At 42.3% G+C, this 14,729-nt stretch overlaps 1 protein-coding gene across 1 annotated transcript in view; it reads right to left on the reverse strand.

Moving 5' to 3' along the window:
• Window positions 1-14,729, reverse strand: part of LOC306734053 (voltage-gated potassium channel subunit beta-2-like) — a gene marked incomplete at its 3' end in the record, with an annotated part of 47,920 nt that overhangs the window by 20,053 nt on the left and 13,138 nt on the right. Inside the window, exon 2 of the mRNA XM_079215383.1 lies at window positions 8,250-8,556. Coding sequence (XP_079071509.1) covers window positions 8,250-8,548 — 299 coding nt within the window. The 5' untranslated portion in view covers window positions 8,549-8,556. The remainder of the gene's footprint in view (window positions 1-8,249; window positions 8,557-14,729) is intronic.

Raw genomic sequence — 14,729 nt, forward strand, 5'->3', positions numbered from 1 at the left:
CAGACGAAATATAGAAGGAAACTACGATATAAACCAAACTACAGACGAAATATAGAAGGAAACTACGATACAAACAAACTACAGACGAAATATAGAAGGAAACTACGATATAAACCAAACTACAGACGAAATATAGAAGGAAACTACGATACAAACAAACTACAGACGAAATATAGAAGGAAACTACGATATAAACCAAACTACAGATGAAATATAGAAGGAAACTACGATATAAACCAAACTACAGACGAAATATAGAAGGAAACTACGATACAAACAAACTACAGACGAAATATAGAAGGAAACTACGATATAAACCAAACTACAGCAGAGATGTAGAAGGAAACTACGATACAAACCAAACTACAGCAGAGATATAGAAGGAAACTACGATATACACCAAACTACAGATGAAATAAAGAAGGAAACTACGATATAACCCAAACTACAGATGAAATATAGAAGGAAACTACGATATAAACCAAACTACAGATGAAATAAAGAAGGAAACTACGATATAACCCAAACTACAGACAAAATATAGAAGGAAACTACGATATAAACCAAACAACAGACGAAATAAAGAAGGAAACTACGATATAAACCAAACTACAGACGAAATATAGAAATAAACTACGATATAAACCAAACTACAGCATAAATAAAGAAGGAAACTACGATATAAACCAAACTACAGCAGAGATATAGAAGGAAACTACGATATAAACCAAACTACAGCAGAGATATAGAAGGAAACTACGATATAAACCAAACTACAGCATAAATATAGAAGGAAACTACGATATAAACCAAACTACAGCAGAAATATCATCCCCCTGAGCTACAGCCGCCCCTAATAAATAATAGGATACAGAAAGATAAAACAAAATGGTCACACTGATTTTGTGTACAAAATGAAATAAAATAAATTGAATTGTTACTAGTGTTAGAGATTTCCAGTCTGTTAAATAATTAACACACATAGTTCATGTTCAGACCCTCCCCCACTCTTCTGGCCTCTCTTCTTCTCTCCATCATGTAGGACACAACATCCCAGCTGAACACAGAGACTCAGTGTGACGCCGGAGGCTGAAGGTATGCTGTCACTAATGTGGATTACAACAGTCGCTGCACAGTCACTCTGATATGTGTCTGACTGGCTGTTCTCCTTCTACACTTCTATTACCCAAACTACAGGCTGGATACAAACCAAACTACAGGCTGGATACAAACCAAACTACAGGCTGGATACAAACCAAACTACAGGCTGGATACAAACCAAACTACAGGCTGGATACAAACCAAACTACAGGCTGGATACAAACCAAACTACAGGCTGGATACAAACCAAACTACAGGCTGGGTACAAACCAAACTACAGGCTGGATACAAACCAAACTACAGGCTGGATACAAACCAAACTACAGGCTGGGTACAAACCAAACTACAGGCTAGATACAAACCAAACTACAGGCTAGATACAAACCAAACTACAGGCTGGATACAAACCAAACTACAGGCTAGATACAAACCAAACTACAGGCTGGATACAAACCAAACTACAGGCTGGGTACAAACCAAACTACAGGCTAGATACAAACCAAACTACAGGCTGGATACAAACCAAACTACAGGCTGGATACAAACCAAACTACAGGCTGGATACAAACCAAACTACAGGCTGGATACAAACCAAACTACAGGCTGGGTACAAACCAAACTACAGGCTGGATACAAACCAAACTACAGGCTAGATACAAACCAAACTACAGGCTAGATACAAACCAAACTACAGGCTGGATACAAACCAAACTACAGGCTGGGTACAAACCAAACTACAGGCTAGATACAAACCAAACTACAGGCTGGATACAAACCAAACTACAGGCTAGATACAAACCAAACTACAGGCTAGATACAAACCAAACTACAGGCTAGATACAAACCAAACTACAGGCTGGATACAAACCAAACTACAGGCTGGATACAAACCAAACTACAGGCTGGATACAAACCAAACTACAGGCTAGATACAAACCAAACTACAGGCTAGATACAAACCAAACTACAGGCTGGATACAAACCAAACTACAGGCTGGATACAAACCAAACTACAGGCTAGATACAAACCAAACTACAGGCTAGATACAAACCAAACTACAGGCTGGATACAAACCAAACTACAGGCTAGATACAAACCAAACTACAGGCTAGATACAAACCAAACTACAGGCTAGATACAAACCAAACTACAGGCTAGATACAAACCAAACTACAGGCTGGATACAAACCGAACTACAGGCTAGATACAAACCAAACTACAGGCTGGATACAAACCAAACTACAGGCTAGATACAAACCAAACTACAGGCTAGATACAAACCAAACTACAGGCTGGATACAAACCCAACTACAGGCTGGATACAAACCAAACTACAGGCTAGATACAAACCCAACTACAGGCTAGATACAAACCCAACTACAGGCTAGATACAAACCAAACTACAGGCTGGATACAAACCAAACTACAGGCTAGATACAAACCCAACTACAGGCTAGATACAAACCCAACTACAGGCTGAATACAAACCCAACTACAGGCTAGATACAAACCAAACTACAGGCTAGATACAAACCAAACTACAGGCTAGATACAAACCAAACTACAGACTAGATACAAACCAAACTACAGGCTAGATACAAACCAAACTAAACTACAGGATAGCTACAAACCCAAACTACAGGCTGGATACAAACCAAACTACAGGCTAGATACAAACCCAACTACAGGCTAGATACAAACCAAACTACAGGATAGCTACAAACCCAACTACAGGCTGAATACAAACCAAACTACAGGCTGAATACAAACCAAACTACAGGCTGGATACAAACCAAACCACAGGCTGAATACAAACCAAACTACAGGCTAGATACAAACCCAACTACAGGCTGAATACAAACCAAACTACAGGCTAGATACAAACCAAACTACAGGCTTGATACAAACCCAACTACAGGCTAGATACAAACCAAACTACAGGCTAGATACAAACCAAACTACAGGCTGGATACAAACCAAACTACAGGCTAGATACAAACCAAACTACAGGGTAGATACAAACCAAACTACAGGCTAGATACAAACCCAACTACAGGCTGAATACAAACCAAACTACAGGATAGCTACAAACCCAACTACAGGCTGAATACAAACCAAACTACAGGCTAGATACAAACCAAACTACAGGCTGGATACAAACCAAACTACAGGCTGGATACAAACCAAACTACAGGCTAGATACAAACCAAACTACAGGCTAGATACAAACCAAACTACAGGCTAGATACAAACCAAACTGCAGGCTAGATACAAACCCAACTACAGGCTAGATACAAACCAAACTACAGGCTAGATACAAACCAAACTACAGGCTAGATACAAACCAAACTACAGAATAGATGCAAACCAAACTGCAGGCTGAATACAAACCAAACTACAGGATAGCTACAAACCCAACTACAGGCTAGATACAAACCAAACTACAGGCTAGATGCAAACCAAACTACAGGCTAGATGCAAACCACACTGCAGGCTGAATACAAACCAAACTACAGGATAGCTACAAACCCAACTACAGGCTAGATACAAACCAAACTACAGGCTAGATACAAACCAAACTAAACTACAGGATAGCTACAAACCCAAACTACAGGCTGGATACAAACCAAACTACAGGCTGGATACAAACCAAACTACAGGCTAGATACAAACCCAACTACAGGCTGAATACAAACCAAACTACAGGTTAGATACAAACCAAACTACAGGCTAGATACAAACACAACTACAGGCTAGATACAAACCAAACTACAGGCTGAATACAAACCAAACTACAGACTGAATACAAACCAAACTACAGACTGAATACAAACCAAACTACAGGCTGAATACAAACCAAACTACAGGCTAGATACAAACCAAACTACAGGCTGAATACAAACCAAACTACAGGCTAGATACAAACACAACTACAGAATGAATACATATCAAACTACAGGCTAGATACAAACCAAACTACAGGCTAGATACAAACCAAACTACAGGCTAGATACAAACCCAAGCTACAGGCTAGATACAAACCAAACTACAGGCTGAATACAAACCAAACTACAGGCTAGATACAAACCAAACTACAGGCTGAATACAAACCAAACTACAGGCTGAATACAAACCAAACTACAGGCTAGATACAAACCAAACTACAGGCTAGATACGAACCAAACTACAGGCTAGATACAAACCAAACTACGGGCTAGATACAAACACAACTACAGGCTAGATACAAACCAAACTACAGGCTGAATACAAACCAAACTACAGGCTAGATACAAACCAAACTACAGGATAGCTACAAACCAAACTACAGGCTAGATACAAACCAAACTACAGAATAGATGCAAACCAAACTGCAGGCTGAATACAAACCAAACTACAGGATAGCTACAAACCCAACTACAGGCTAGATACAAACCAAACTACAGGCTAGATACAAACCAAACTACAGGCTAGATACAAACCAAACTACAGGCTAGATACAAACCAAACTACAGGCTAGATGCAAACCAAACTACAGGCTAGATGCAAACCACACTGCAGGCTGGATACAAACCAAACTACAGGCTAGATACAAACCCAACTACAGGCTGAATACAAACCAAACTACAGGTTAGATACAAACCAAACTACAGGCTAGATACAAACACAACTACAGGCTAGATACAAACCAAACTACAGGCTGAATACAAACCAAACTACAGGCTAGATACAAACCAAACTACAGGATAGCTAAAAACCCAACTACAGGCTGAATACAAACCAAACTACAGGCTACATACAAACCAAACTACAGTCTAGATACAAACCAAACTAAACTACACGATAGCTACAAACCCAAACTACAGGCTGGATACAAACCAAACTACAGGCTGGATACAAACCAAACTACAGGCTAGATACAAACCAAACTACAGGCTAGATACAAACCAAACTACAGGCTAGATACAAACCAAACTACAGGCTGAATACAAACCAAACTACAGACTGAATACAAACCAAACTACAGACTGAATACAAACCAAACTACAGGCTGAATACAAACCAAACTACAGGCTAGATACAAACCAAACTACAGGCTGAATACAAACCAAACTACAGGCTAGATACAAACACAACTACAGAATGAATACATATCAAACTACAGGCTAGATACAAACCAAACTACAGGCTAGATACAAACCAAACTACAGGCTAGATACAAACCCAAGCTACAGGCTAGATACAAACCAAACTACAGGCTGAATACAAACCAAACTACAGACTGAATACAAACCAAACTACAGACTGAATACAAACCAAACTACAGGCTGAATACAAACCAAACTACAGGCTAGATACAAACCAAACTACAGGCTGAATACAAACCAAACTACAGGCTAGATACAAACACAACTACAGAATGAATACATATCAAACTACAGGCTAGATACAAACCAAACTACAGGCTAGATACAAACCAAACTAGAGGCTAGATACAAACCCAAGCTACAGGCTAGATACAAACCAAACTACAGGCTGAATACAAACCAAACTACAGGCTAGATACAAACCAAACTACAGGCTGAATACAAACCAAACTACAGGCTAGATACAAACCAAACTACAGGCTAGATACAAACCAAACTACAGGCTAGATACGAACCAAACTACAGGCTAGATACAAACCAAACTACAGGCTAGATACAAACACAACTACAGGCTAGATACAAACCAAACTACAGGCTGAATACAAACCAAACTACAGGCTAGATACAAACCAAACTACAGGATAGCTACAAACCCAACTACAGGCTGAATACAAACCAAACTACAAGCTAGATACAAACCAAACTACAGGCTAGATACAAACCAAACTACAGGCTAGATACAAACCAAACTACAGGCTGAATACAAACCAAACTATAGGCTGAATACAAACCAAACTACAGGCTGAACACAAACCAAAGTACAGGCTGAACACAAACCAAACTACAGGCTGAATACAAACCAAACTACAGGCTAGATACAAACCAAACTACAGGCTAGATACAAACCAAACTACAGGTTGAATACAAACCAAACTACAGGCTAGATACAAACCAAACTACTGGCTGAATACAAACCAAACTACAGGCTGAATACAAACCAAACTACAGGCTAGATACAAACCAAACTACAGGCTAGATACAAACCAAACTACAGGCTAGATACAAACCAAACTACAGGCTAGATACAAACCAAACTACAGGCTAGATACGAACCAAACTACAGGCTGAATACAAACCAAACTACAGGCTACAATCTACATTACATTTAGCTGACGCTTTATATCCAAAGCGACACATGTTTGCTCTATATACCGTAGACACAGCAACGGAGAGCAGTTATGGTGCATTTACACCATAAGAGCTGCGAAATATTCGCCGAGTAGATTACATCTTACAGCAATGCACAGACGCGAATGAGGCGAAAAAGGGTTGCGAATATTTGCTTTTCCGCTTTTTCCGGAGTTGCGAAAGCTAATCAGAGTTGAGAAGCTGCGCCCGGCATCACCGCCGTTACTGAATGAAACTGCTGGTCCTGAGGGAGCGCCGGAAGCGGCTTCATCCAGACACTCGTCCTGGAGGAGGAGCTGAGTGTGACTACGGATAATATCATGAACCCAGACACGGGGCGCTTGATGTTCCCATGTGTGTGGGACTTGCTCAACCAGTATAAAGTAGAACTAGTGGTTATTTACATGGTGAATGGCGGAAATGGTAAATGTTTTCACAGAGTAGAGCCACGGAGATAAGCCACGCCCCTTTCTGCATCGAAAAAGCGGAAAAGCAAATTAACCACATAAAGTCGAGCGAGTCAAGTCAGTGAAAAAGAGTTGTGAAAATTCACAACTCTTTTGGTGTGAACGCGCCATTAGGGGTGAAGGGTCTTGCTTAAGGACACATCGACATGGACTGGCAGAGCTGATAGCCAAGATGCAAACAAACTACACTGTAGTTTGTTTGCATCTTGGCTGTAGATTGGTTGTACTGTGGCTGTAGTTTGGTTGTATTGTGGCTGTAGTTTGGTTGTACTGTACTGTAGTTTGGTTGTACTGTGGCTGTAGTTTGGTTGTACTGTGGCTGTAGTTTGGTTGTATTGTGGCTGTAGTTTGGTTGTACTGTGGCTGTAGTTTGGTTGTATTGTGGCTGTAGTTTGGTTGTACTGTGGCTGTAGTTTGGTTGTATTGTGGCTGTAGTTTGGTTGTACTGTGGCTGTAGCTCGGTTGTATTGTGGCTGTAGTTTGGTTGTATTGTGGCTGTAGTTTGGTTGTATTGTGGCTGTAGTTTGGTTGTATTGTGGCTGTAGTTTGGTTGTACTGTGGCTGTAGTTTGGTTGTATTGTGGCTGTAGTTTGGTTGTATTGTGGCTGTAGTTTGGTTGTACTGTGGCTGTAGTTTGGTTGTACTGTGGCTGTAGTTTGGTTGTACTGTGGCTGTAGCTTGGTTGTATTGTGGCTGTAGTTTGGTTGTACTGTGGCTGTAGTTTGGTTGTACTGTGGCTGTAGCTTGGTTGTATTGTGGCTGTAGTTTGGTTGTATTGTGGCTGTAGTTTGGTTGTACTGTGGCTGTAGTTTGGTTGTACTGTGGCTGTAGCTTGGTTGTACTGTGGCTGTAGCTTGGTTGTATTGTGGCTGTAGTTTGGTTGTATTGTGGCTGTAGTTAGGGTACAGTACAACCAAACAACAGCCAAGATACAACCCAAACTACAGAAAGGGTGGGCTAATTGCCCTAAAATGTATATCACAGTTTCTTTTAGGGCTTTTGCGTGGTATATCATAGAATTACAAAATTAAAAGATACTCCACTCAAGACACAATTCTAACAATTTTTACTTTTTTGACAATGTAAAGAAACAGATCTTAAGAAAGGAAAAATGTTTTAAGTGACCAATGCGTTCATTGCCTTCAAATGAAGATGACATGCAGCCTCAAGGTGAGCATGTGGCTCATTCAGAGGTAGTACCTGTTGATCCGAGTCTGGAGGGAACGTCCTGCTGACCAGCTGATCTCAAGTTTACCTCTTTTCACCACAGCCAAAATGGGAATATATTACTCTTATAATTGGTAAAGGAGGCAGAGGGAGTGGACACACCTGTCTCACTCAACTCACCTGTATGGCATGTTGCTCTGCTCCATGGTGACATCACACTCCTTCAGGTAAATCTCCAGTCGTCGTCTCTCCATCAGCCTTCTCGCTGCCTCCAGAATCTGAGACGCCAGCACAGATTCTTCTTTCTCCTTCGTTTCTTTCTTCCCGTCACTCTTCTCTGGTTTCCCAGGATTCCCTCTGTTCACTTTCGGCTTCTTGTTAAACCCGTACAGCTCCTCCACCGAGAACTTCCCGCCTTTTGCTCCTCCAGCCGCCGACCCGACGGCCGCTCCTGTCGCCGGCACCCGACCCGCAAACATGGCTAATCCTGAGGAGATGAACACGAGAGCTAATGCTAACAAAGGGAACGCAAATATCAAGGCTCCTTTTAATCTGCATTAAAATGGGGGCTCAAGTTCATATACATGTGTTCACATAATATTCATAAAGATGTCCATTTTATGAATCAATAACGAATATAATGATGCCACATACCATATTAACCCTTTAAGCCCTAGCCCTAACCCTAATAACCCTAATAACCCTAACCCTATTTATTGTTTGAGTTGTGTTTAGAGGTTGTACATCAGGATTATATATTATTGTAGCCCTGATTTTTATGTTTAATTTGATATCAAACATGTTGTTTTTTGGGGGGGGAGAAGGGATTTATACCATGGTTTTTTCTTGATTTTCCTGATATAAAAGGGTCCCCCTACACAGCCTGGCCTACAAGACTAAGTAATCTATTTATACATGCAAACACACAACTCAACAACCAAAGCCAAACCAAACCAAATATATAGAGGAAAATGACAACAACAACAAAACTAAATATATGACACGTTGCCATATCGGCTAGCTTTAAGCTACATGCTAACGGACTACAACCACAACACAACCAGACTACAGACACAAAACAATCAAACTACAGCCAACATATAAAAACTACAGACACAATACAACCAGACTACAGCCAACATATAAAAACTACAGACACAAAACAACCAGACTACAGACACAAAACAATCAGACTACAGCCAACACATAAAAACTACAGACACAAAACAACCAGACTACAGACACAACACAACCAGACTATAGACACAACACAACCAGACTACAGACACAATACAACCAGACTATAGACACAAAACAACCAGACTACAGACACAAAACAATCAGACTACAGCCAACATATAAAAACTACAGACACAAAACAACCAGACTACAGACACAAAACAACAGACTACGGACACAACACAATCAGACTACAGACACAACACAACCAGACTACAGACACAAAACAACCAGACTACAGACACAAAACAACAGACTACGGACACAACACAATCAGACTACAGACATAAAACAACCAGACTACAGACACAAAACAACCAGACTACAGACATAAAACAACCAGACTACAGACACAACACAACCAGACTACAGACATAAAACAACCAGACTACAGACACAAAACAACCAGACTACAGAAATAAAACAACCAGACTACAGACACAACACAACCAGACTACAGACACAACACAATCAGACTACAGACACAAAACAACCAGACTACAGACACAACACAATCAGACTACAGACACAACACAATCAGACTACAGACACAAAACAATCAGACTACAGACACAATACAACCAGACTACAGACACAACACAACCAGACTACAGACACAACACAATCAGACACAACACAACCAGACTACAGACACAACACAACCAGACTACAGACACAACACAACCAGACTACAGACACAATACAATCAGACTACAGCCAACATATAAAAACTACAGACACAAAACAACCAGACTACAGACACAAAACAACAGACTACGGACACAACACAATCAGACTACAGACACAACCAGACTACAGACACAAAACAACCAGACTACAGACACAAAACAACAGACTACGGACACAACACAATCAGACTACAGACACAACACAATCAGACTACAGACATAAAACAACCAGACTACAGACACAAAACAACCAGACTACAGACATAAAACAACCAGACTACAGACACAACACAACCAGACTACAGACATAAAACAACCAGACTACAGACACAAAACAACCAGACTACAGAAATAAAACAACCAGACTACAGACACAACACAACCAGACTACAGACACAACACAATCAGACTACAGACACAAAACAACCAGACTACAGACACAACACAATCAGACTACAGACACAACACAATCAGACTACAGACACAAAACAATCAGACTACAGACACAATACAACCAGACTACAGACACAACACAACCAGACTACAGACACAACACAATCAGACACAACACAACCAGACTACAGACACAACACAACCAGACTACAGACACAACACAACCAGACTACAGACACAATACAACCAGACTACAGACACAACACAACCAGATTACAGACACAATACAACCAGACTACAGACACAACACAACCAGACTACAGACACAACACAACCAGACTACAGACACAACCAGACTACAGACACAAAACAACCAAACTACAGACACAAAACAACCAGACTACAGACACAACACAACCAGACTACAGATAAAAAAACAACCAGACTACATACATAAAACAACCAGACTACAGACATAATACAATCAGACTACAGACACAACACAACCAGACTACAGACACAAAACAACCAGACTACAGACACAACCAGACTACAGACATAAAACAATCAGACTACAGACAACACAACCAGACTACAGACACAACACAACCAGACTACAGACATAAGACAATCAGACTACAGACACAACACAACCAGACTACAGACACAATACAACCAGACTACAGACACAACACAACCAGACTACAGACACAACACAACCAGACTACAGACACAACACAACCAGACTACAGACACAACCAGACTACAGACACAACCAGACTACAGACACAATACAACCAGACTACAGACACAATACAACCAGACTACAGACACAACACAACCAGACTACAGACACAACACAACCAGACTACAGACACAACACAACCAGACTACAGACACAACACAACCAGACTACAGACACAACACAACCAGACTACAGACACAACACAACCAGACTACAGACACAATACAACCAGACTACAGACACAACACAACCAGACTACAGACACAACACAACCAGACTACAGACACAACACAACCAGACTAGAGACACAATACAACCAGACTACAGACACAACACAACCAGACTACAGACACAACACAACCAGACTACAGACACAATACAACCAGACTACAGACACAACACAACCAGACTACAGACACAATACAACCAGACTACAGACACAACACAACCAGACTACAGACACAACACAACCAGACTACAGACACAACACAACCAGACTACAGACACAACACAACCAGACTACAGACACAATACAACCAGACTACAGACACAACACAACCAGACTACAGACACAACACAACCAGACTACAGACACAACACAACCAGACTACAGACACAACACAACCAGACTACAGACACAACACAACCAGACTACAGACACAATACAACCAGACTACAGACACAATACAACCAGACTACAGACACAATACAACCAGACTAGAGACACAATACAACCAGACTACAGACACAACACAACCAGACTACAGACACAACACAACCAGACTACAGACACAATACAACCAGACTACAGACACAACACAACCAGACTACAGACACAATACAACCAGACTACAGACACAACACAACCAGACTACAGACACAATACAACCAGACTACAGACACAACACAACCAGACTACAGACACAACACAACCAGACTACAGACACAATACAACCAGACTACAGACACAACACAACCAGACTACAGACACAACACAACCAGACTAGAGACACAATACAACCAGACTACAGACACAACACAACCAGACTACAGACACAACACAACCAGACTACAGACACAATACAACCAGACTACAGACACAACACAACCAGACTACAGACACAATACAACCAGACTACAGACACAACACAACCAGACTACAGACACAACACAACCAGACTACAGACACAATACAACCAGACTACAGACACAACACAACCAGACTACAGACACAATACAACCAGACTACAGACACAATACAACCAGACTACAGACACAACACAACCAGACTACAGCCTACAATCAAAATACAAATGAAACAAAAGCTAAAACAGGAACACAAACTCTACCAAAACTCCAGCAGGACTGGGTTCTGGTTCTGGTTTCTGTCATAGAATTGTAGTTATGAGGTTGTTTTAAAGTTCTGTTGAACTACAACATATCCCATCAGCCCCTGCAGGAACTCACATACAAACCAAAGACTTTACCTGCTCAAAGGAGTCTGATTCCTGTCGCCCACACTCCACCTGTCTGTCTGTTTTCAGCTCACTGTCCACCTCCGTCTGTCTGCTGGGGATCTGATATATATCCTGTTGGCTTAATCCCACCAATCAGAGCTCAGATATAACTCCTGTCTGTCTGCCTGCCTGTCTGTCTGCCTGCCTGTCTGTCTGTCTGCCTGTCTGTCTGTCTGCCTGTCTGCCTGGATTAAAACGGGTTGCTCCAAAATATCAAGCTCTGTGTACAGATGTTAAATATGGCCTCTCGCCCAGGTCCAAAATGAATCTGACCCTAATCTCTCTCTCTCACACACACACACACACACACACACACACACACACACACACACACACACACACACACACACACACACACGATCAGTCGACTATTTGGTATTTTGTTGGGAGCCAAGAGTGTTGGAAGAAGTACTCCAATCCATTAGTAAAGGTACTGATACACACTACGGGTGCAGCAGGCTTCCCTCTCCCTGCAACCCTTTCCAGATCATTCTGGGACCCTGAGGCGTCCCAGTCAGCCGGAGATATAATCCTCCAGAGTCCTGGGTCTCCTCTGGGTCTCTACCAGCTGGACGTGCTGGAGAACCTCTAATGGAGGCGACCAGGAGCATCCTGACTAATGAGTTAATGCTGAGCACCTCAGTGACTCCTTTCACGCGAAGGAGCAGCGGCTCGACTCCAAGCTCCTCCTGATGTCTGACTCCTTACTCTATCTCTAAGGCTGAGCCCTACAGAGGAAACTCATCTCCTTACTCTATCTCTAAGAGTCCTACAGAGGAACCTCATCTCCTAACTCCTCCCCATCACCTCCTCCAGGTTTCTCTGTCATTGCCCACGTGAGTGTTGAAGTCTCCAGGAGAACTATGGAGTCGGCAGGCGTTGTCCTTTCCAGGATCCTCCACCGACCCCAAGAAGGCCGGATCCTCTGAACTGCGGTTCGGTGCATGAGCACAAACAGTCAGAGCCTTCCTCCCCGTAGGGCAGGGAGGCGACCCTCTGGTTCTGCAGGGAAACTCCAACACAGCGGCGCTCAGCCGGGGGCTCATGGGAAGAAGTAGAGTTAGTACTGTGTGCAGGTTCAGGTCCTGGGACCCGGTTCAGGTCTCGGGACCCGGTTCAGGTCTCGGGACCCGGTTCAGGTCCTGGGACCCGGTTCAGGTCCTGGGACCCGGTTCAGGTCTTGGGACCACTTTGTCCTCAGAGATGGACTGTGTGTGGCTGCTGGGTGGCAGTATGTTTTATAGTGAGATTACAGATTATATCACCACGGGGATTACACACACATCTGTACTGGCCAGATGGGTTAGTGTGTGTGTGTGTGTGTGTGTGTGTGTGTGTGTGTGTGTGTGTGTGTGTGTGTGTTAATCTGCTCGTCTCACTGACTTCATTATCTCTGACTTTGTTTACATTCACACTGACATTCCACGGTTGTCATGAGTATGGAGCTCTGGTGATGACGGAGAAGCCCCGCCCCTTCCTGTGTCCACCATGAGACAGAGGCTGCGGTCGAATAGTCAAATAATGACCTCCTAGTTGTAATTATGACCAGTGGCGGCTGGTGATTATTTTTGGGGGGGCGCAGTTGGGCGGCGCGGTTTAAATAGCACTCCACTATGAGAAGAAGAGAGGTTTTGAGTAGAATATTCTAAAAAACAAAGCTTTATTTAAAGACAACACAGTGCTCAACACTGTCCAATAACAACTATCAACAAACTGTAACTTTGGGCATGAGAGGTTCAGAGCAGGTTTAAGAAATTGGGTTGGGTTTCAGAGGCTTACAGAATAAAAGAGGTGCCCACACCCTCACATGACAGGTTTAGAGCAGAATAGAGTCAGAAAGAGAGACATCACATGTTACATTGGGTGTTTGACAGAGTAGGCCCCACTGCTTGTAAAGACATGTAAACTGGGGCCCTGCAGTAAGGAGGCACTGGTGAGGTGGTCTTTGAAGGCAACGCGTTCCCTGGTGTGTCCAAGTATGGTGTCACCAACCTACAGATAAATATATAGAGAGACAGATAAGATGTGGGGAATATCTACTACAACCAGGCTTCATACTACAGACAAAAGCCAACAA

Source organism: Taurulus bubalis (assembly GCF_910589615.1).
Source record: "Taurulus bubalis genome assembly, chromosome: 3".
In the NCBI taxonomy this organism is placed as follows: Eukaryota; Metazoa; Chordata; class Actinopteri; order Perciformes; family Cottidae; genus Taurulus; species Taurulus bubalis.